The 24,524-nt window shown below is 38.5% G+C and overlaps 2 protein-coding genes across 4 annotated transcripts in view; one reads left to right on the top strand and one right to left on the bottom strand.

The window, feature by feature from the left end:
* Nucleotides 1-24,524, top strand: part of NT5DC1 (5'-nucleotidase domain containing 1) — a 126,696-nt gene that overhangs the window by 12,132 nt on the left and 90,040 nt on the right. For 2 of the 3 annotated variants that reach the window (XM_082633748.1, XM_082633750.1), the window contains 2 exons: nucleotides 3,237-3,316; nucleotides 4,954-5,038. In XM_082633748.1, the coding sequence (XP_082489874.1) occupies nucleotides 3,237-3,316; nucleotides 4,954-5,038 (165 nt within the window). The remainder of the gene's footprint in view (nucleotides 1-3,236; nucleotides 3,317-4,953; nucleotides 5,039-24,524) is intronic. The other variant, XM_082633749.1, reaches the window with a different exon arrangement.
* On the bottom strand, nucleotides 7,015-11,397 carry COL10A1 (collagen type X alpha 1 chain). The gene is made up of 2 exons (XM_082633747.1): nucleotides 11,159-11,397; nucleotides 7,015-8,981 (listed from the first exon to the last, which is right to left on the bottom strand). The coding sequence occupies exons 1-2, from the start codon at nucleotides 11,355-11,357 to the stop codon at nucleotides 7,111-7,113; spliced, it is 2,070 nt and encodes a 689-aa protein (XP_082489873.1). The 5' UTR covers nucleotides 11,358-11,397; the 3' UTR covers nucleotides 7,015-7,110.

Here is a 24,524-nt window from a genome sequence, read left to right as displayed (position 1 = left end):
TTCATACATGTATATTTTGCACTTTTGTAAATATATCCAGGGTAAGTTTTTAGAAATATAATTGCTCTATGGGTATGTGAGTTTAAACTATTGCCAAATAAGGCCTTTATTTTCAGGAACTCCAATTGATTCTTTATGGGCTACTTCCTTCTACATTGAGTATATTCGCGTTCAGAGTTAAGTAGAGAGTTGTAAAGTACAAATCCCTATCAGTACACTTAGGGAATTTGAAGCATTGATGGACACAAACATTTTATTGACAAGTTATTTGATAAGCACTTTTCACGTGGTTGCCTTGGCATGAGTATGGTTTTTCTTACCAGCCAGTTTCCAGAGAGCAAGTCCTTTTGATCTTTTTCTTCCCATACTGGTAGATTATGCAGAAACGGCTTGGTCTAATGGAAATCACAAGGCGCTTGGAGCCAGACAGTCCTGGATCGTAGTAACTCTGTTACTTGCTGGATAAAGTGATGTGGTCAGTTACTAAGCCACTCTTAGCATCCCTTTCCTTATCTTTAAATGGAGATGATATCACTTGTCTGCAGGAGAAGTGGGAACTTACACTATCATGAATTGTTCTCTTCCCCTCAGTCATTCATATGCCTTTGTTCCATCATCACTAAGAGTATACAGGTTTGCAAGGCTGCGGTGTTGGCAGTGGGTTTTGGTGGAACAGTTTTTCTGTGTGTAAAGCTTAATGATTATAGGACTCGATCTTGATTCAGAGGCTTTTTCTCTTGAACTAAACTCAGTAATCACCTCATTCCCAGTGAGCTGTCTGCCCTGTAAAGAGGTGGAGGGCCAAAGCTTTCATGAGCACAGTCTGTGAGTTTGATGTTGGGAGAGGCGTCGAGAACAGCCTGGCACTGTTAACATGTCACAGCTGCACAAACCCCGTTATGTCCACGCGGTGGTCATCTAGCTCATTTTTGATAGTCGAGTGACATTAGCCCCTTGCCTTGAGGGTGGAAGTCAATGAGTCCTTCTTATCCAACCCCTGAGCTATTTGATTAGATCCTCAACCAAGGCTCATAATCCATATTTCAACTCATAAACTGAATTTCATCTATTAATGCCCACAAAAGGAGAAAAAGGGGAGGGGAGAAGCACGGGTACAACGATGACACACCTCCTGCTCCCACAGTGCCCAAGACAGCTGGCTGTCTGGTTCAGGCAGGTCACTCTGGTGTCACAGGCCAAGAGGTTAGGTACAGTGCAGGTTAGTGAGCCTTGGGAACCTGTGCCCACTGTCCTGGTCCCTGCAGCACTGGAGTGTTGTGTGGTCTCATAGCATAGCAGTGTGGGCAGAAGCGTACATGGAATAGCTTCTCCCTTTCCTCCAAATTCCTGCTTTTCCTCACGCTGACAAAGACATCTTAACCTTAGGAATGAAAATGAGTCTGAGATGTTCCCACAACAATTTCAGCTGTGAAAGAGTAAAAAACAGGAAGACTATGCTAACCAAAATATTTTTAACTGAGGGAAAGGACATACAAACCTACGCAACCATTTTGTGAATTAACAGAACTTTGACTTTATTCCTTATATATCCTTAATAATTTGACATGAAGATGTGAGGGGCATTAAATAGCATTTAAAGGGATAGACATCTGGCCCTTGCAGAGAGTTTTCTCCTGATTTACCTGTGACACTTCTTCATTCCAAAATATAGTTGACTTTTGAACAACTCAGGGGTTAGGGACACTGACCCCTGTGAAGTCAAAAATCTGAGTATAACTTTATGGTCGCCCTCCCTACCTGGGGTTCCTCCCTATCTGAAGTTCTACATCTGTGGATTCAACCAACTGCAGATCACAGATCATGCACTGCTATAGTATTTACTATTGAAAAAAATACATGTGTAAGTGGACTCATGCAGTTCAAACCCATGTTGCTCAAGGGTTGACCGTAATCCACTCTAGTTTTAGATCATTCATTCATTCAACAAACATTTATTGAGTGCCTACAATATGCTGGACATTGTGCTTAGTGGACACTAAGGAACAAGGCAGCTGTGTTGCATAACCTCATACACAGCTTACAAATGGGAGGAGTGGGGACTCAGAATCAGGCAGTTACCAATACTCTGCACAAGAGTAATTATGACCATTTGAAAAGTACTTTCTTACCTTAAACTGAAATCTGACTCCATGTATTGGTTCCGTTGGATTCCTCCTTGTACCAGGGGTTCTCTAGAGGACTCTGAGGTTACGTTCCCCCTCAGAGCAGAGTGGTCGCTCCTGATCGCAGAATGTGGGAGTGAGATAGCTGTGAGGGTGTGACGTGGCAGGAAAGAACAGCAGGAGCTGGATTCCACCGGGACTTCTGAGGAGAAGTGCAGAGAACACCTCTCAGAGTTGTCAGTTCCCGGGACAGGAGGCTGGGGCATTCGTTCACTGGCTCCTGACCCTATTGACTGAGGCTTGCATGTGGGCTCCAGAGGCTCTCAGAGAAAGGGAATGGCACAGGTGAGCTTGAGGTAGGATGCTGCTATTTAGCACAGCTGTGGCTGGGATCAGCCACGGACCAAGGGGATGTGACATGGGTCCTCAAAAGTGTCTGCCCAGGGACAACAGAGTCAAAAATGACATCGGTGCCAAGGAAGGGCTCAAGTTTAATTCTACCCTAGGGCCAAACAGGATAAATCAAATCCCTCTTCTCCCAGAGACCCTAGAGTGTGCCAGTCCTGTGCTTCCGAGTTTCTCTAAGATAAGCACACTGTGTCCTCACGTGATCTGATTTTTTTATTCTTCTCTTCACCCTGGCTGTTCTTAACATTGTACTGAAGTTTGTCTGAAATTGTATGAAGATTGAATGTGGGAGTCCAGGGGACCAGAGCACAGATTTGCAAAGGCACTGTTGTGTGGAGCCCTTCGTGGTATTCCAGTGTTAGGTTGATGGTTTTGAAATTCAGTGACATTGATAATTTAAATTGTGACTTTTTCATAATCTATTTCATATTTGGGATATGGTCTAGTTTTCACATTTAAAAAAATAAATATTTTTTAATAAAGTGCTTAACTATGGATATCCTTTTTTAACTTTCTTGTAGTAGCTTTGTAGCTGAAGCCTTCTTTAAAAGGTGATGATAAGCTGTAGTGGAGTGATTCTGAATTGAAATAAAAGCCCCTTTAAGTAGCGAAACCAAAATCTAGTCTCTCTTCAGCCAAGTTTCTGTGTATGTCGCATAAACGAAGCATCAATTTTTTCCCAGTTTAAATTTTTGTTCTTTTTAGGAAAATATTATTTTTATGATAACTACTTTGACCTGCCTGGAGCTCTTCTGTGTGCCAGAGTGGTGGACTCTTTAACAAAGGTGAGTGGGGACTCATTTTTTAGAAACTGTACAATGTATTTAGCTATAAATCAGAGGACTTAATTATATATGTCTTTTGAGTTGAGATTTTACTTAGTTTCCTCTTTGTGGTTTCAGAAGTAACTAAGGAGGAAAAACAGAGAGAATTTTGTCAAAATCTTTTTGGAAAATTAAATAGCTACCATCCCTTCTCCCTCCCCGACCCCACCAATAATGAACCTGTTCTGCAGCAGGGGGTGCGGTAGTCTAGAAAAAGAAAATACCAAACTTGCGTATGGAAAAAATATTTCTTGGTTTCATTAGCAGAATTTTTAAAAATAAATAAAAGAAATTTAAGGAAATTCCAAGTGTCTTTTTAAGCATTGTAAATAGTATAAAACCAGAAAAATGAGATGAAATTTTAAAATTCATCATTCTGGGCATAGTTTAATGCATGTAGACTTTTTCCTTGTCCTATGTATCAGGATTAAATAGATCTCTGGTTATATCAGTTTATACCTAGAGTTCAGGACCTATGAACATAAACTAGTTTTATGGCAGAATCACTTTCCTTTTTGCATGTGTTGTCTTTAAAAATCACAATGATAATGTTTCTGATAGGACTAGATAATGGTTTATTTTTGAATCAGAATTAATTTGTATGTTTGAGAAAGTTTCTGTTGAGCAATAGTTCTGGCTTATAGAAGTTATTATGAGATGGAGTCAGTTTCTCATTTTATAGTGATTATATACAAATGCACCAGTCTTTAAATTGGACTTTATATAATTTAATAATATCTGGTAGTTGGTCTTTGTTTAGATAGAAGGACACTGGTTAATGTTTCCAAGGAAGCACAGGGTTATAACATTGTATAATTTCCTGTTTACTTGCTTTCTGGTTTAAAAAAAATCTTAGTAAAAATGATTTGAGGGCTTCCCTGGTGGCGCAGTGGTTGAGAGTCCGCCTGCCGATGCAGGGGACACGGGTTCGTGCCCCGGTCCGGGAAGATCCCACGTGCCGCGGAGCGGCTGGGCCCGTGAGGCATGGCCGCTGAGCCTGCGCGTCCGGAGCCTGTGCTCCGCAGCGGGAGAGGCCACAGCAGTGAGAGGCCCGCGTACCGCAAAAAAAAAAAAAAAAAAAAAAAAAAATGATTTGAATTTTGGATTAGGAACCTCCTTAATAATAGAGACTTGCTCCTCCTTTATACTGAAACTCAAGTAAATGTGAACAGAATTCTACAGTAACCTGCTTTTGAGGTTTTAAGGCTTCAGGTCTCTTAGCTCCACTGATGCCATGGTACATGAAGTGACACATTCTGGTACCTCACAGGCTATAACATTGTAGATTTGCTAATGTGTTAAAAATAGTCTATAATGTTTAGACTTTATAATGAGTGGAAATTTTTATTTTATTTGGGTTATGTGAGTTATATTAATATTTAGTCATATGTATATATCTCTTATCAGTGATTTTCATGGAAGATTTCTTTCTAAAATCACATTTAGAAAACTGAGAAGTTTTTATCTGTTATGTTTTCTAAAACATGAATCCCTATTTTAGAATACAGTGATATTATTGTTGTTTGTCAGGTGTTTTCTGTTATGCTTAAAAACAAAATTATTACATGTATCACATTTGGATTTTTTTTTTTCTTTAGCAGAACAATGGTCAAAAACCATTTGATTTTTGGAAGGACATAGTTGCTGGTATACAACATAATTATAAAATGTCAGCTTTTAAAGGTGAGTAACGTGAAGAGAGACTTTAGGTGTTTGTTAAATGCTGTGTATCTAATGAATTACTTAGAAGTTACCTTCTTTTCTGTGTTCCTTAATTAAGATTTAATTTGGTTTTAAATATTGCCGTAAAGTTGATACTGGTTATATTTTAAGAGGTTCTTTTACTCATGTCTGTTTCATGGCCATAATGGCCGATATCCTAAGATATGCAGTCTTTTACATGCTTACCAATAGGGTCATTTTGTGGGTTCCCCAGAATTTGCTGTTTCCTGGCTTGGGAATGAAGGTTGGTGACACTTGCAATCATTAGTATAGTCATTATAGACAGATAGGGAAAATGAAAATTCTATTCTTATTGCTTAAAAACAGGACCGGCTCACCTAGAATGGGGGCAGAGATATCACCAACCCAAGCCTAGGGTTTTACGGTTCCATCCACAGGTTTGCTTGGGTTACACAGAGAGATTGCTTCTAAGGAATTAAGAGATGCCTTTATAGTATGTTACCCTGATGACTTGAACCAGACTGCCCTAATTCAGCCAATGGACTCTCAAGAGCAGTGTTTTTCAGCTGAGAAAAATGTCGCCTTTTGATTGACATAAAAATTGTTTGCCTTCCTTTTAATGTAGTGTAAGCCATCAAAATAATCCTAAATATTATGACTAAAAACATGTCAAGGCAATAAACAGTAACTACAGAATATTTGTTCAGACTACATATTTCTCTGCTGCCTGCTTCTTTCCTTCCCAGAAGAACATCACTACGTTTGGGTGATTGTCTTACTTTTTTAATCCCAGCCACCAGCCCTTCACCCTGGCTTGTAGATCACATGTGGTTCTGTTTGATAGCTTTTCACAGTCCACACTGAGTGCTTGGGTGTGTGGGAATGCCCATCTCCGGTAGGAGGGCATAACCATGACACCTATAAAAGCTACCCACCACTTTATCATTTTACTTTTTATTAACTTTGTAAAATGAAAAGCCTTAAAAAAATGGTTGAGAATAGCAAATTGCTGGTATCAGATAAATTCAGCATAATAATCTATTCATGTTATTTTATTGCATTGTAAATAAGGTGTAGATAAAACATTTTGTGAGGCACAGCTTAAAAGTTTTAAACAGCAACATAAAAATACAGTACGGAGCATAAATAAATAACATCGTTTCATTTCTAGTCACATTTTGAAATCCTTTATATCAGTTATAATTTCACTGGAATGGAAGGCCCAAGGTACATATGCTAATGCTCTGTAAACCCACAAAATCATATTACATAAGACTCAATAAGGAATTAAAGCAAATTAATACACTTCTGTCAAATAAATAGAATAGGTCAGACATCATTTGTTTGACCTATCCTATTCATACAGACATCATCTGTATACCCTTCACTACCCAAGTTGTGAAGGGTATACAGAAAGCTTTCCTCAATCACAGAAAAGTTTGAAAAGGTTCATGACTAAAGCACCTTGCACTTCAGATTATTTTTAACATAATATTTTGGGTTTTTTATGAGAGCTGTAAAAAGTCTATATGCACCTGTATACTTGAATAGATATTGATGAAGGAGACCATGTAAGCCTTTGAGTGATGCGCCATCAGAAAGATCTTAGGGTATACAATGTCTTTTAAATTTGGATATTTAAGTATTTAAGTCCTATAAAGATACATGACACCTCCTGAATGTTTCCTAGAAATTCTCTTGTTAATCGTTAGAAACAGGCTTATTTTAAAAGGAAGTGCTGAATTTCTAAAATCAAATTTAACATGATTTAGCATCACATTTCAGGATTTTTTGAGATCATTTTATTTTTTTAGCTTAGCAGTACTTTTATGGTAGAATTTTTAAATACTGAAGGAGTTCACAAAAAACTTTAAAGAGACTTAGGATTCCTGACTAGAAACTCGAGAGGGTCTTCACACATTGTACACTATGTCTGAAAGCTCAGATCTGTATTTTGGAAAACTAAAATTAGTCACGTTTTTTCAGCCTACCTCCATATGCATTTTGTGGGGTGGGGTGGAGTTGGGGAACGCCTTTTCAAGCAGATTCATATTAGCTTGGTGGGAATATGCTCACATTGGAGCCACTAAGAATCCTGAGAAAGAGGAGTGGACATACTCAGAGGAGTATAGCCCATTCGACCCTGCGTTGGGCAGCTGGAGCCACACCTGGTCATTTTCTGTGAGATCGATTATGGCGCTCCCTGAAGCCTGATCTAGGTAGCCTTTGATGTACTCATCATAGGTGTACATTACAGGGGTGCCGTTCTTATACAGGCCCACCCAAGCATGGGTCCCTTTCACATGCACATGGTAGGAGAAGTAATATAGTCCTGGAATCCTACAGGTAAAGATTCCAGTTCTTGGGTCATAATGCTGTTGCCTGTTATATAAAATTTTATCAAATGGGATAGGAGTACCTATAGTTGGGTAAGCTTTGGAGAGAATAACAGTGAAAGCAGACACAGGCATTCCTGTTACTCCCTGGTTGGCACTAACAAAAGGCCTCTGGCCTGCCTTCACAAAGCCCTCTGGAAGGACTGCTTGGCCTGGGGGGCCTGGGGGGCCTGGGGGCCCCGGGCGCCCTGGGAGGCCAGGCTCTCCAGCGTGCCCTCTTGGACCTGGTGGCCCAGTGGGTCCATTGAGACCTTTAGTTGCTATGCCAGCTGGACCAGGAGGACCTGGAGTTCCTGGATCCCCTTTGGATCCAGGGAATCCTGGAATGCCTGGTGGCCCGATGGGACCTCTAGTACCTGGCATTCCAGGGGCACCTCTTGGCCCAGCCTCACCATTGTGCCCAGGCACTCCCTTAGCTCCTGCTGGGCCCGTAGGGCCTGGGAGGCCAGGAGGTCCTCTAATTCCAGGGTCACCTTTAGGGCCCGGAAACCCTGGGTTACCCTTGGGACCACTGAGACCTGGTTCTCCTGGGTACCCTGGTTTTCCATCTAACCCAGAGGAACCCCTTTCTCCCTTAGCCCCAGGGTATCCTGCAGGCCCGACTGGCCCCATCTCACCTTTAGGGCCTGGGATCCCGTGGTTGCCTGGAATGCCTTTTGGTCCTTGGGGTCCCATATTCCCAGGGGGTCCAGTCAGACCTGGTTCCCCGGGATGACCTGCTGGGCCTTGTTCCCCTTTGGCACCCAGACCCCCCGGAAGGCCTATAGGTCCTCTTTGTCCTTTCAGGCCTGGCAAGCCTGGTTTCCCAAAGCCAGGAGCCCCTGGGGGCCCAGCTATTCCTGGAGCCCCAGGGTGACCTTTTGTCCCTGGAACCCCTGGCTGGCCTGGGGCTCCAGGGGCTCCTGGCTTTCCAGTGCCTTCTGGTCCTTGTTCCCCAGGAGGACCTTGGGGACCTGGTGGGCCAGTTGACCCCCTTTTACCTGGAAAGCCCCGATCACCTTTGACACCCGGCTGTCCTGGAAACCCATTTTCACCACTTTTCCCCACTCCAGGGGGGCCAGGTGGTCCCATGGGACCCTGAGGACCTGGGAGGCCCCTGCCACCAGGGCGGCCAGGAGCACCATATCCCGTTTCCCCTTTCTGTCCATTCATACCAGGGACTCCTGGTGCACCCTTTTCTCCAGGAAAGCCCCTGGGTCCCGGGGCTCCTGGAGGTCCCTGTGGCCCAGGTTTTCCTGAAACAGAAATTCCAGCTGGGCCGGGGATTCCAGATGGCCCTGGTGGGCCCTGTAGTCCTGGTAAACCAGCTGGTCCAATATCTCCTTTTGGTCCGTATGGTCCTCTCTCCCCTGGTTTTCCTGGGAGTCCTGGCAAACCTGGCTTCCCAGTGGCTGATGGTCCCGGCGGTCCTGGCAACCCTGGCTCTCCTTGGGGTCCAGGACTTCCATAGCCTGGTTTTCCTGGTGGTCCAGATGGACCTGGGTGCCCTCGAGGTCCAGCAGGGCCTGGTGGACCAGGAATACCTTGCTCTCCTCTTACTGATATACCTACAAGACATGCCCAGTACACATACCGGGTCCGGGTGGGGGGTGGTTAGTAATGCTAAGGAATCATTGCTTCTCAAAATATAAATGAGGACAGGACATTGCAGTGTCAGTCAGACCATTTTGGCAGACTGGTCTTAAATGGTTTGACAATACATTTTATATTGTTTTAAAAAACACCTCCAGAGAAGATGATTTCACAAGATCATGTACTTGTGAAAGTACTACCATAGTACTTTCATTGCATCCTAACGATCCATGAAAATAAGCTGGGATTGAAGAATTCATTTAGAATAAGAGTGCATTGGAGGTAAATTTATCACATTTATTTTAGGAAAATCATCTACCTAGAAAGGAAGGGGGGAAGAAAGGCATTTGACAGAAAAAGGCAAGTACAGAGTAAATGGGAACAAGTTTAAGAACTATAACAACTTTCCCTCAAAAAAGCTATCCTATAAGATAAGGGAGAAATGCAGTCTGTTTTAATTTACGTCTGCCATGACCCTGCTGAACAGTTTAGATTTAGAATGACTTTTTTTTTTTTTTAACCTCAGTACATACCGTGAGCTCGTACATTCTCTGTTACTGACTTAACATTGAAACAAGGAATTAGAGAATTAATGGGCAAGGTGCATACAGTAGTGTTAAAGTGCTTATATAAAGTTTTCTTTGATTAATGCAAATATTGTTGATTTCATAGATCTGTGGGTTCATTTGAACTAAGTACTTATACTGATATAATAAATTTAAACTAAAAAATTACTTATTCAGTGCCGTGATGTGAAGCATGCTATTGAGCGACAAGTATAGGAAAAGCTCAAAACACCTCCTATAAGAGCTTTAATCACAAAGAGAATAAAACAAGTGTCCATCTGATAAGTGCTTTAAGAGGTGTCCAGGGTTTTAGTTTTAGTCAATCTAAGGTGGGATGTAACAGACATTGCTGGCATTAGGATATACCATTACGGAAGCATTACTATGTCAAAGAATCTTTAGGCAGCATTATCATAAGCCTCTAGATAAAATAGTCTTTTTTTTCTCAGAGAAATTCTTTGATAGCTAGCAAAGATGGTAATGAAATTGCTTATGTTTCTAAATATCTACTTGCAGGATTTATATTAAAATTCATTTTCTGTTTAATAAATTTTCAGAAATATAGTTAGAATGCCTGTGTATACTATTTAGATTCTTATGCTGTCAGAAAATAGTTCACAGTAATGTTAGTTTTAGTAGATGTCGCAATAGTCAAATAGTTTGGTCAAAACCCTGAAAATGACTTATAACTGTGACTTTTGAGCTACATCTTTTTTGTACAGAAAGTAGTAATATGCTTAAACTCCATTTAACTAAATCTTTAATGGCTTTAAATATCAAAATGAAGACTAAAATGGAATTAATATTTAATGAATTGAATTGTAAATTGCCTTTGAAAATGTATTTTTATGGGTATAGTTTCTTTTAACTATTAGTTGTTAGCACATTTAAAATCTTTCATATTAATTAACTGGCATGTAAGAAGTAGTCAGCCAACAGTAGTTGAGAATATTATACTCTTGGGTAGAGGTGTTCCTGATATTTGAAAAACATTTGATAACAAATGAAACAAAATACAGAGCAGAATCATTAAAACAGATATACTGAAATAGGAAATTCATTTGGGTATCTTTATATTTTGTACTAACTAGAAGTTATATTTCATTTTGCAAACAAATGTGTGGAGTTTTATTTACGCATAGATTTTAAGAAAATGACATCAGGAAAAAGACTATGTATTTACACATGTATTGTTGGTTGACTTTAGTGTACATATATGATATGTCTGTATGTATAAATGAGCATTGATACATTGCAAATAGAATAAATGAATAAAGGATTTCTTTTAATGATTAGAATAAAATAGGACATTTTAAAAAATGCAAACCATATTAAATTGGGATTTACTTCAGAATCTTATAAAGATTATGTCTGTACTAAAAATAATTGTCTTGGTCTGGTTGGAAATCTGTTTAATTGTTAAAGTAGAGAGGAAATACTTTTTCCATAAATCCTTTTGGGCTAATTGAGGAGTTTGAAGATAAATATAACGCCAAATAAAATTTACATTTTGTTAAAGAGATCATTAAGATTGTAGAAAACAAAAACCCACTAGTTAAGAGAGCAAAACATATAGTTCAGTTTACCTTTACTCTTTATGGCATAAGGGATGAAGAACTGTGTCTTGGTGTTGGATGGTGGGCCTTTTATGCCTGTAGGTGTTTGGTATCGCTCAGGATAAAATACTCCATGGACCAAGTTCAAAGATATTAGCAGCAGAAGGGCTATTTGTGGCAGCATGTTCTCAGATGGATTCTGAAAAACAATAATTTCATATAGCTTCATTATTGACCTGTTTTGTTTTTCTGATGTTTCACAGATGAATTCTTTAAATAGTTATCTACTTTTTTTAACCTTATCCTATATATTCTGAATATATTCCATAAATTAATGAGAGATATAATTTTGTTAATTATACAAATATATGTCTTAGTTGTTTTTGAAAACTACATTCAGGTAATCAAGTGAAAATAAAGTTATTTGAATAAAAGAAACACAGAAACTGTAATTGGATGTCTGTATTAAATAATTCAAGATCTTTGATATAGACCGAAGTTACTAATAGTCTCAAATACACTGAAATTCAGATTAGGACATGTTTTTACAAATATAGTTTAATTAGGACTATTTTTTATAGACTGATTCAAATTAAACTTTCTGAGTGCACTTCAGTGGAAAGCCATTTTTTTACATCACAAAAAAACAAATAATTAATTGAAGCTTGTTTCCAAATAAGCTAACATGGAAGTCCACCAGTCATAGACTTACCTGGATGCTGGAAGTTCCTGGAATTGGTTTCTTACCAGCTCTCTGTGCCTTCCTCTGTGCCCGGGTGAGCTGTCCTGCAGTATTTATACTGCTTTTCCCTTACTACATGAGGTTACCCAGAGTTTAAGCTCCTCCCCCTGCCCCAGAGGTGAAAAGCACAAGTTATGGTGGAAAGTTCTGTTGGGCAGGCATACAAGATCAGGTTGGGCTCTCTTTTTCCTTGTTTTCTTATTGAAAAATAAACTCTTTGTCTTAAATATATATTAATAGTTTTAACCATGCACCATCTTTTTCTGTGATTTTATTTTAGAAGTTATTACTCAGATGTTTAGGTTAGTTCATAATGGGATGGTCCTATCCCCTTTATATTTTTAGAAAGCACATTCTTGTGTTAGTTGGTTGAAAATACTTGGTAGTATATAAAGTAGGGGAAGAAGTCTTTTGGAGGGGAGTGTGGATTTAAACCATCATCTAAATTTACTTCGGTTATTACATGAAGCCATTAATGTGTCCGTGAATGTTTCTAAATTTTTATGAAAATAGCTTACTCCAATTCTTATTTTTAGGCTTGAGAGAAACACAATAGTGAAAATGTAGATATGCGGTCCTGTATTTCAGAATTTTAATATAAGTTCTCAGCCATTAATAAGAGAAATATTAAATGTTAGCATATAAATGTTTCAGTGTTTGCATACTATTTAAAATTTTTTAGACAGAGGCAAGATATCCATGAATTTGATAGTAGAGTTAGCAATAATTACCCTGAAGAATTTATTTATTATTCTGAGTGTGTGACTTTTTTTTTATTGGAGTATAATTGCTTTACAATGTTGTGTTAGTTTCTGCTGTAGAACAAAGTGAATCAGCTATATGTATACATATATCCCCTCCCTCTTGAGCCTCCCTTCCCCCCCACACCCATCCCACCCCTCTAGGTCATCACAGAGCACCAAGCTGAGTGGACTTGTAGACATGGGGGGAAGGGGAGGGTGGGATGAATTGAGAGAGTAGCATTGACATATATACACTACCATGTGTAAAATAGATAGCTAGTGGGAAGCTGCTGTATTGCACCCTGAAGGATTTAAATTCATTGTTTACAACACTATACTGTGTTCAGTAAATGGCTTCAGATTTTATTGCTTAATTTTGGGTTTTACTTTAGAGTTGCAGTGGAGATTACAAAAACCCTTAACTTGATAAGGTCATATCATGTCCATTTAAATAAGGTTGCTGTATTCATTTCATAAGAAAAATAATCTTCAGACTTTGATTTTGGCTTTTTAAAAGTATTATTGGTTTACCTTACAATTTCGTTCAGGGATCTTAAATCAGCCCAATTAGAAACGTTTTTTCCCCCAAAGATGAAAGTAAATGTTATCATTGTAATTTTCAGTGGTTAGTATTCTCTTTAACAATGTTAGGAGACTCTTTAAATCAGTTTTTAGGATCCTGAAAAGTCCAATAACAGGAAGTTGAGAGGCCAAATTCTGATTCTTACTAAATTTCATCATTGTGGAGCTAAATCACATCAACTGTACATGTAAAGTAGGTGAGAAGGAAAATTCCATAATAAGTATAGATACATGTTTTTTAAAAATCTCTGCAGAATTGAAGTGGTATGGATTCAGGATTGATCAATAATTGAAATAATTGAATGTTTGACCAGTAAGTGAAATAAGGTTTGTTCTTTTTGTTCCCTTCCTCCTCCCCTGCATATAATTTTCTGTATATATTTTGAACTAAGACTTGTATAGCACCTTGTAGAAATGTAAGCGGATAACTCATCTCACTTCCTTTCTTCTCTCACTTTTAAACCTTTTATTGGTTGCCATATTTAAAAATTTACAATGTCCTATATGTCTCTGTATAATATTCACAGATATATATGAAATATGGCTTTTATATCAGTTCAGATTTACAGAAGAATTGGAAAGATTTTATTTTCTAATCATTCTTTTTTTATTGAAGTATAGTTGATTTCCAGTGTTGTGTTAATTTCTGCTTTACAGCAAAGTGATTCAGTTATACACATATATACATTCTTTTTTAATATTCTTTTCCATTATGGTTTATCACAAGATGATGAATATGGTTCCCTGTGCTATACAGTAAGAACTTGTTTATCCATTCTGTATATTCTCATCATTCTTTCATCATTGAAAATGATCTATGCAATAGCTTTTGTAATTACACTATTACTCTACTACATTTGTAAGAGACCACAAAGATAAGTGAGAGAAGTGGCTGCCTTCCATCTACTATGGTTCATTTGGAAAAGATTTTGAAAAAGTAGGTGAGGTAACATTATGGATGCCCTTGAATACTAGGCTGTAGAACTTGTTTTAAAAGTATTTATTAGAAGTGCATATTCTAGTATTTGTGTGTGCATATATGGTGACACACGCATACACTTATTTGTTTGTAATCAAGACTGTTACCCTGTTAGACATCACTCATGTGAAAGTTCAAAGATTAATTCTTGGCCCTTCATTCTGTGCACCTGTGTAGACCAAGCGTTCCTCTGTGGTTACTCTATTTCCAGAACTTTTCACCTTAACCTCTCTAGGTGTCTGTTTTTTCATCAACACAATGAAAAGGTTGTATTAGGTTTCTAAACTCCTCCCAGCTTTAAAATTAGATTATTCTTGTGCTTGAGGTATTTTGCTGTTTCCTGGAGTGAGACAGCGGGCTTGGCTTCATTTAGTAATTATGAGACAAAATCCATACCAAGTGGTCATATGCCTTCTTTTGGGAGTATGTAAATATATGTGGGTATTTGTCATTCTATATTCCCATTTAACGTTGGAAAATGTGGTGTCTTTATTGAATAAGCCTTGGATGCTCAACCCTTTTTGCAAATAGTGTACTTATTTCAGCACAAGGAATCTGACTGCTGTTTGCTTTGTTAGTCACATAAGAAACACTGTCTTGTCCAAAACAGATTGTAGAATCAGAATATTTGCTAGCCTCACTCCACCCAATTGTGTATTTAAAACTATTTTTATTCTAAGAGTTTACTTGTAGCTGTTGGAAGTGACTAGTCTGTGGCTTTATGATGAAAACCCATTCTACTTAAAGAACAGAAAGTCATGCTGTTTAAGCTCAGTAACCTAAGTGGTTTTTTAATATCAAATATCAGTGGGTTTTTTTTTTTGTTTGTTTTTTGTTTTTTTTTGCGGTATGCGGGCCTCTCACTGTTGTGGCCTCCCCCGTTGCGGAGCACAGGCTCCGGATGCGCAGGCCCAGCGGCCATGGCTCACGGGCCCAGCCGCTCCGCGGCATATGGGATCCTCCCAGACCGGGGCACGAACCCGTATCCCCTGCATCGGCAGGCGGACTCTCAACCACTGCGCCACCAGGGAGGCCCAAATATCAGTGTTTTTTGCACATCTAGCATTTAGCTGCTATTAAGCTCACATGTTCATTTTCACTTCCCAGGGTATCATTAATTCACCAAATATTTCTTGCGTACCTTCTACATGTCAGGCATGGAGATAAAAAAACTGGATGAATGATGTACAGCCGCCCCCCCCCCCCACAGTGTTTAAACAGTGGTTCTCAACCTTCTTTGCGCAGTCCTGGGGTACATGACACAGTTCCTTCTGTCTTTGGGGTTCATTAAGATCATGGTGGTTCAGAGACGATATTTAGAAAAAGCTTCTCAGGTGATCATGAGGGACTTCTAAGTTGGAATGTCTTCGTCTGCTATCAGTGTTCTATTACCAGCTTGTTAATATTAGATACGTAATTTTTGTTGTTTTTGTTCATATGGTTTTTAACTTTACTATAGAAAAATTTAGTCTTATCCATAGAAGTAGAGAGAATGGTTACAGTGAATGCCTTTGTGCCCACTACCCAACTTAAACTAATCTCAAGTCACTGTCACTCAATCCTTCTTCCATTCATCACCCCCCATATTTTTAAATCCCATATATTGTACCAATTTACCTGTGAAATTTCAGTATATTTCTCCAGAAGGTAAGTTTTTTTTCTTTAAAATAGTATCTTCATCAAACATAAAAAATTAGTTATTTCTTAATTTTATCAGATGCTTTAGTTCACTTCAGATTTCCCCAATTATGTGTGTACACACACACACGTAAGTGTATATACACACACATATATACACACATATATATACACATATATACTCACAAACATATGTAGAGATACACAAGCACATGTGTAGCATACATACATATTCATACTTTTTTACTGATTGTTTATTGTTTGTTCAACTTAAATTCATGAATTTCCCCTAATTGATATGTCCCTGTTAATGTAGGTTTCTTATCCATGTCTCTTTTCTCCCTTTACAGCTTATTTGTTGAGAAACTGGGTCATCTTTCCTGTACAGTTTCCTATAATGTGGATTTTGTTGTCACTTAACATGCTTCTCTGTATCCTGTTTTTCCTGTAAATTGGTAGTTAGATCTAGAGGTTTAATCTGATTCAGGTTTGAGACACACACACACAAATACTTTTTGGCCAATAATACTTTATAGACAGTGGTATGGTGTATTTCAATCAGGAGACCTTTTATTGCTCGTTGTTTCTCTTTGTGATATTACTAGGAATGATCATTGCCTAGGTAACCTAATTCTATCATTGCTCCTTTGCTTATTAGCTAGCATACTTCTGTAAAGAAAAATACCCCAACTATTTGGTTACCCTGAAGTACAGTTTGTATAGAAAAGGCAGGATAGATACCTTTACCAGTGTATAAAACAATAAGCTTATTTCCTTGCATTCTCCAGAGGTGGCACAGTGAGGTGTTTGAATATCATTATAAACTCATGGATTTAAATGTATTTTATGTTTTTCAGTCCATGGCAGTTATTCTTATTATTGCTCAGATTTTTCCTCCATCTCTGGTCAGCAGGAACCTCTTCATGTTGGCTTCTGAATCCTTTTGGTGTGATCAAGGAGTCTTTTATAGCTTCTTTCCTTCCAATATTTTGTACTTTCCCTGACCCAGAACTGTAATTGGGGAGTCTTGGTTCCTTTTGTGGGAAATAGAAGTTGGAGACCACAATCTGGGTGCCTGGGTCCTAAGGGTTTGCATTGTTCCTGGTTTGATGATTGTTTCTGGGCTTTTTCAGTGGAGAGAGCTAGGGGATTCATTCATGTAATGTTAATTAAATATAAGACATCATAACTTCATACTAATACATCTAATTCAGATTGAGGACCACAGGGTGTTTTCTTAGTGACCTCCAACCTGTATCTCTAGCTCCTTAGTACTACACTAAAAATCTCATTCTCATGACAGTAATGTAGTTATTTATTTGCTTTTTATTCCTTAACACTCTGACTTCTTAGAATGACAATACCAACTTTCACACCACAATATTGAAAAAGGTTTAGGATTATTTTTTAATTATTTTGGTATTTCCACTATAGCTGTATAGTCAAATCACTGTGCCTTACGGTCCCTTGAAATGGCTCATTTCAATGTAGTAATGCTACCCAGTCAATTCACTGTTAGGTTTGTTTTGTTTTGCTTTCAATTTTTAGGAATGCTCTTTTTTAATTTAATTTTGTTTGATAATTTCCTAAAGTTCCTGTAGTGTGCTGATAAATGTTTCTTGGGGGTTAGGGAGGTCTGTGTGCTGTAATCAATGGTGTAGATACTCCCACCATGGCCAATTGCAAGCTACAAGGGTAAAGACAACCAGCTCACAAAACACCTGAACCTTTACCAAGAGCTAGTACAAGCCAGCTCCAACATGCATTACATATTTCCCAAGTCAAATTTACAAAACAAGGAATATTCAGAGAAATCTGGTCTCCATTACTGACCTATTACCCACCCTGTGTTTCACCTTCCTTCTGTAAGTAAGCCTCTTTTTAAAAAAAGTTTTTGGTTTATCTTTCAGTTGTTTTTAAAAATAAGTACTCAGGGCTTCCCTGGTGGCGCAGTGGTTGAGAGTCCGCCTGCCGATGCAGGGGACACGGGTTTGTGCCCCGGTCCGGGAAGATCCCACATGCCGCGGAGCAGCTGGGCCCGTGAGCCATGGCCGCTGAGCCTGCGCGTCCGGAGCCTGTGCTCCATAACAGGAGAGGCCACAACAGTGAGAGGCCCGCGTAACGCAAAAAAAAAAAAAAAAAAAAAAAAAAAAAAAAAAAAAAATAAGTACTCGGGCTTCCCTGGTGGCACAGTGGTTGAGAGTCCGCCTGCCGATGCAGGGGACACGGGTTCGTGCCCCGGTCCGGGAGGATCCCACGTGCCGTGGATTGGCTGGGCCCATGAGCCATGGCCGCTGAGCCTGCATGTCCGGAGCCTGTGCTCCACAGCGGGAAAGGCCACAGCAGTGAGAGGCCCGTGTACCCCCACCCCACACACACACACACACAAATAAATAAAATAAAAATAAGTACTCATTCATATCCCCTTCCAATTTCTTTGATAAGTCACATCCTAATATATATACTTTATTTAACCTCTTTTTATGTAACAGTTTTTCTTGAAGATCATTGACTAACTAAAGATGGTCCACATTCCTTTCTACAGCTGCGTAGTACTCTATTATATGAATGTACTGTAGTATTTTCAATCATTTCCCTATTGATGGGCATCTGTGTTATTTCCTCTTTTTTGCTAATACAATTCCTTCTACTTTGTATGTATATATGTGTAGACACACACACACACACACACACACACATACATACATACATACATACATACATACATACATACATACATACATACACATACATATATATTTGCCTGAATCTTTGGGAGAGATTCTTGGAACTGGGATTCATGAGTCAAAAGGTAAATACATATATGATTTTGTTACATATTATTAAATCTCCCTCCATAGGTGTATCATTTTGCATTTCCACCAGCACTATGTGAGAGTGCCTGTCCCTGCAGCCTTGCCAACAGGATGTGTTGTTTAGATTTTGTTGAATTTTCAGATTTTTGCTCATTTTTGTTGAACATTTAGATTTTTGCTCATTTTAGAAGTGAAAATTGGAATCTTGGTCTACTTGTAATTTTCATTCCTCTTACTAAGCGTGTGGTTGAGCATCTTTTCATATAGTTAAGACTTTATTTCTAGCCCACTTCTCCTAGAAGTGTTCTGTATCCTATAAACAAACCTCTTTTTTACGATATAGTTTGCATATGTTTTTCCCAGTTTGTCATTTGTCTTTTTAGTTTACCCATGAGGGTTTTTTTTAACATTTAAAATTTTCTCTTAAGGTACATAAACTATTGATTCAGAATGTTATTGTTCTTTCAGACTCAGAACCCTAAGGAACATTAAAGATTATCTGGATCAATCATTTCATTCTTTTTTTTTTTTTTTTTTTTTTTTTTTTTGCGGTACACGGGCCTCTCACTGTTGCGGCCTCTCCCATTGCGGAGCACGGGCTCCGGACGCGCAAGCTCAGCTGTCATGGCTCACAGGCCCAGCCGCTCCGCGGCATGTGGGATCTTCCCAGACCAGGGCACAAACCCGTGTCCCCTGCATCGGCAGGCGGACTCTCAACCACTGCGCCACCAGGGAAGCCCAATCATTTCATTCTTCAGAGGAGGAAACTAGTTCCTCTGTTATGAATGTCTCATTCCCTAATGTTTAATTGAGTTAAATTTCTGAAGTAAAGAGCTGTTGGTGAGGGAGCGCATTGAGGGAAAACCCCACAGACTAAGCTGATGTGTTCATCTCCTTACCCCAGCAGGATACCGACTTTGCTGTCGCAATCATCCTTCAGTCTTTAACAGCGGAAATGAGGAAGGTGCCCAGAAATTTAGTTAGGGCACTTGGAGGCCCACAGCTTCCACCACCACCTAGCTGCACCTCATTCCTCTTGAAAAGGTTTTAAAAGAACATTTGTAGGTGCTATTACAGAACCCAAGAGCTAAAAATGATCTATTTGTGTAAATAACCTAATGTGGATTAGTGGTTAGATACCTGCTGAGGGCTTGAAAGGAGAAATTCATGCAAAAAACAGGTGTTGATGAAAACCCCTGAAACTTCAGGCCACGTCAAGAAAAACAGTCATTTAGAAAGTTCGAACAAGGGCTTTATGTTCTATTTTCTGTTGCACAATAAATTGCCACATTACTTAAAGAATTCATAGTTTTGTGCTTCAGGTGCTTAATGACATCACCATCTTTCCATAGTAACCTGCCAAGTTAAAAATATAGAGCTTCTTGGGCTTCCCGGGTGGCGCAGTGGTTGAGAGTCCGCCTGCCAATGCAGGGGACACGGGTTCATGCCCCGGTCCGGGAGGATCCCACGTGCCGTGGATTGGCTGGGCCCATGAGCCATGGCCGCTGAGCCTGCATGTCCGGAGCCTGTGCTCTGCAACGGGAGAGGCCACAACAGTGAGAGGCCCGTGTACCACAAAAAAAAAAAAAAGAATAAAAAAAAATAGAGATAGTTTCTTGGGTCTTTGACCTAAGGTCTTCAAGGATCTTGGCCATCCAGCAGAGTCTCGGCCGTTCAGACACATTCCTACTTTATTAACAAGTTCAGCTTTTCATGTGCAGTCTGCTAAGTTGGAAGGAGAAATTAGAGAATTAAAGTATTAATTGGAGTAGTCATGGGGTGATGCTTTTTATTTAAATCTCTTTGCCCCCCTGCTTATTATAATACATAGAACACCTCCACGATCACTACCTACCTAGAGGGTATGAAGCACAGTTTCTGTGGGTGGCAACCAGACCACCAAGAAACCTTCCTTCAAGACTGATGCCCTGTAGCTGTGTAACTTACTCATATTAACAATTAAAATACATCCTGGAGTTTTTAGTTTAATTAATGCTGGTCCCCAGTCTACTTACCTTTAATCAATCAACTGTTACCTGGCCGGCAGACCTCTGCCCCTGACTGTGGACCAGTGCTAAAGGGTTACTCTTCCTGCCATCTCTGGCTCCTGCCTTCTTACACCTGGTTTCCTCATTAGTAAAATCCCTAAAGCCTGCTTACTTGCTTTCAGATTTTTAAAGTAATTACTATTTAGAGAAAATGTAGGAAATAGAAAATAAAATTTATACACCAGGGAGGTATAATAACTATTAATAGTGGTATTTTCCCTGCAAATGATCTGTTTAGTGCTAAGCTTCTATCAATTATCTTTAATCACCTATGTCAAAATAAATCTTGCCACTTCTGATACCAGTAAGGCTGAAATGTAGACATGCTATGGTCCTGTCCTGTTTTCTCTTATTTTTATTTGTTAGGAACCTTGGAAGATGCAATAAGATATATGTGAAGTGGTAGAACAGTGTCGGGAAATGCTCAGTAAATGTGAGTGATGGTGATGGCCACCATGATGTTGAAGGAGTGTACACCTCTGACGTTATACTTGAATCTCTTTATAGCGCCAGTCTTCCCAAATGTTTGACGAACTTTGAGTCTCTATTGTGTGCCATTTGCTGGGTTAGATGCTGCTAACCTGCTACTGGTGATCTTAGTGAAATGGAGGAGACAGATACTAAACACTCTGGCTTCTTCAGAATGCAGAAGTCGTGGATTCTGGTGTGAAACCGTCTTTCAAATCATCAATGGTGTCCCTCTTACCACACTTTTTAATTGTTCCTGAATATAATTCAAGGACTGTTGGTTATTTACCACTGAAACTCCACTCTGTACAGGTAGTGACTAGTACAAAGCATGGACCTTGTAAATATTTGCTGAATGAACGAATTAAGAGCTTTAGGAGACCAGGTTTCAATATTTATTGAGTGTGGGCATTTTGCCTCACACTTGTGGGCACTCAGGGATGGGTCCTTTTGCGCAGTGTTGGTTTGAATTGGAGTATTTTCAGTCTGTGTCTTACCTTAAAATAACTCGGAATTCTTGCAGAAGTCACAGCATCAACAACTGCTTCCCAAAGCCATTTCACAAAAGAGACTGTGGCTCCTGTTCTAGTGACTATGTACCTTCCAGTGTCCTATTGGTAATCGACTTAGAATTTCAGAGTAAGATTTTCCAAAGACAGTGTTTCTCAAGGTAGCCATGGTTGGAGGTGTAGAGTTAAGTGGATAGGTCAAGAGAGGGGCTGAATGGAGAGAGAAAGAAAAAGAAGAGGAGCCCATACTCTCGAGAATTTAAAGGGATTTCTTTAAATGTCTCAGAAACTCGAACTGTACAATTTTAGAGCAACGAATAACTTTTTAGACAAGCCTGTGCTTCATTTTCCAAATTTCTTCACCCATTCATACCTCATTTACTTGTTGATATATCAGTTCATTCAAATCCTCAATGTATTAAACACATATGCCAAATACAAATGGGCTCATAGACTACTGACAGCATTTATTAATTCTTTCCCTGCCCAAACTACCTGTTAGCGTCTTCTCTTCTGAATGGAAATATGTGACCTTTAAAGGGAAAATAAGTTATTATTTGGAAGGTGGGCACTGGATAGATATTTTAGAACATTAGAGTTTATAAGATGAAAATTTTGAGAATCACATTCAGTATCACAAAAAAATGAATATTTGAGCTGCAAGAAATGCTAATCTTAGTAAGTACCAGAAACTGATATTTAAATTTTGTCTGAAGCGTACATAAACCCATTTTTTATGACTCTAAGTCCTCTGGGTAACAGTAACATACACACATACATGCACACACACACCTGTATTTAGCAAAGGTATGTTTGAGCAGAATTCACTCTTTTCCATTAAAACCATAGGTAATGTATCACTTCATTATTTAATGAACAATGTAATATGATTTTAGTAATATAACTTATATTACCAAACATATTTTCCACAAGTTATACTTAATATTTACTCTAGCTTCATTATACTTTAATTCAGTTGAAAGATATTTTTTAGCTATGCTTCAGGCACTGCTTTAGCTCTACGCTCATCCCTGGTCATGTTTTTACAAATACTCTTATTTACTGTTCCTGAAATTTGTATGGAGGATCAAGTGTCTTTTAGAATTTTGAAATCTGTTAGAAAGTGTCCACCTGAATAGCTAACATATATTAAGCTTTTATCATGTGCTAGATACAGTTCTAAGAACTTTGCATTATTTATCTCATTTACTCCTTGTAGCAGCCCCATGAAGTAGGTACTGTTATTATACCCATCTTTAGGCATGAAGACTTGAGGCCCAGAGAGGTTAAGCATCCTAGCCAAGATCACACAGTAGGTGATGGTAAAGTTATTATTCTCTATGGATATATTTCTTAAGGATTTACAAGGGACCCAGCATAATTCTAAGTATAGCACTGTTTAATTCAGAACTACTGTGTTGGCTGTTCTTTGTCAAGAATTTGTATGACAGTGTAATCCCATTATGCTTGCTTTCCAGATCAGCTTCTCAAATTTAAGGAAACTGTTTTCATTCTTTGCCATTGAAAGAGCATGTTGTTTTAGTTCTAGAATTGGTTAGTTTAGAATTTGCTAATTAAAAAGCAAATAGTGCTAATGTTAATATGTTTGCTTTTATCCTGAAGAAGTGTCTAATATAGTTATTTTTAGCCCATCATGGTCTTTTATAATGGTTGAAAGGCAGGGTGGCATTACTAAAAAATTCTCAATATTTTGGGAGATGTTTGAATTATTACTAATATTTTAATCCTAACAATGGATAAGCTGTAATAAAAGTTATGAGGGCTTTTTGTTCTGTAAAAAGAGACCCTGAAATGGGGAAACTTTAGTGCGGGATTCTCAACTTCAGAGAGTTTGATGGTTTTGAAAAGAAAAGGCAGAGAGCTTCTTATGAATTGACTTACTATTTGAGTTCTCTTGATATATCCTAGGTGACCGGTGACCTACTTCTTCAAATGCTGTTATTTCTTTAGATTTAATATGCTCAGAATAACTCAACTCTGAGCTAAAGCTTAACCGAAGTCCTGTCTTTAGTTCACTCCTGCCCTTCAAATGGAAAAATTATTTTTGAGTTGTCAAATACAACATAAAGAACTCAAGTGTCATGTGATTGTATTGGTGCCAGAAACCTTAAAATACATTTTAAATTTAGTATTACCCTATTTTGAACTGGGACTAATAACATGCTCATCAAATAATCTTTTTTTCTTCAAATTTAGGTAAGTCCATTATTGTGTATATAGAAAGTTGTATTCCAGTATACAGTTTCATTGATATAACGCCTCTTCTTAATTTTGAGTTCATAGCAGTTTCACTATTTGTATTTAATATTTAGATATAATTTTTGAGTGGGGCTGGTGAAGTAGCATTAGAATCTATGCTTGGTTTTGCAAAGAGCACACTAATTTACATACTCTAATAGGATACGTTTAGAAGTTCATTTTTTGATCTTCATATTTGTATAAAACATTTTATTTAGCCTGAGGTAAAAATGATGGGGGATTGCACTTGACTGCAACTGTGATGTTGAGAGTAAGAGTAGATATTGGGGTATTTTCTGTTTTGCCTCCAGTTTTTTCGCTTGATTTCCCCATAAACCTATCTTTCTCACATTGGTAAATTTAGTTTATAATTGCTTTTTAACTTTGCAACCAGTAGGATTTGTGTATTGTAACCAAGAAAAGCTTTTAAAGATTAATTTAGTAAAAGGCATATTGATCATAGATGACAGATAAAATAGTACAGTTACAAAAAATAGATGTATGCTTATGTAGCACAACAATAAAAAATACAGGTATAATGAGAAAAGAATTATTTGGCAAAAATTCTGATAGGAGAACTTAAGGAGGAAATGTTAAGAGTTTTGTGGCCTG

This window comes from Mesoplodon mirus (genome assembly GCF_964341445.2).
Source record: "Mesoplodon mirus genome assembly, chromosome: 10".
Lineage (NCBI taxonomy): Eukaryota > Metazoa > Chordata > Mammalia > Artiodactyla > Ziphiidae > Mesoplodon > Mesoplodon mirus.
Note: the sequence above shows the minus strand (reverse complement) of the source record. Positions and strands in the feature narration are given on the sequence as shown.

What these genes read in the sequence shown, in the direction of transcription:
- COL10A1 (XM_082633747.1), bottom strand. Translation starts at nt 11,357, where the DNA reads ATGAAGCTATATGAAATTATTGTTTTTCAGAATCCATCTGAGAACATG. An exon ending in TTATGCCATAAAGAGTAAAG is followed by an intron (nt 8,982 to 11,158) that starts GTAAACTGAACT and finishes CATGTCTTGTAG; the next exon opens with GTATATCAGTAAGAGGAGAG.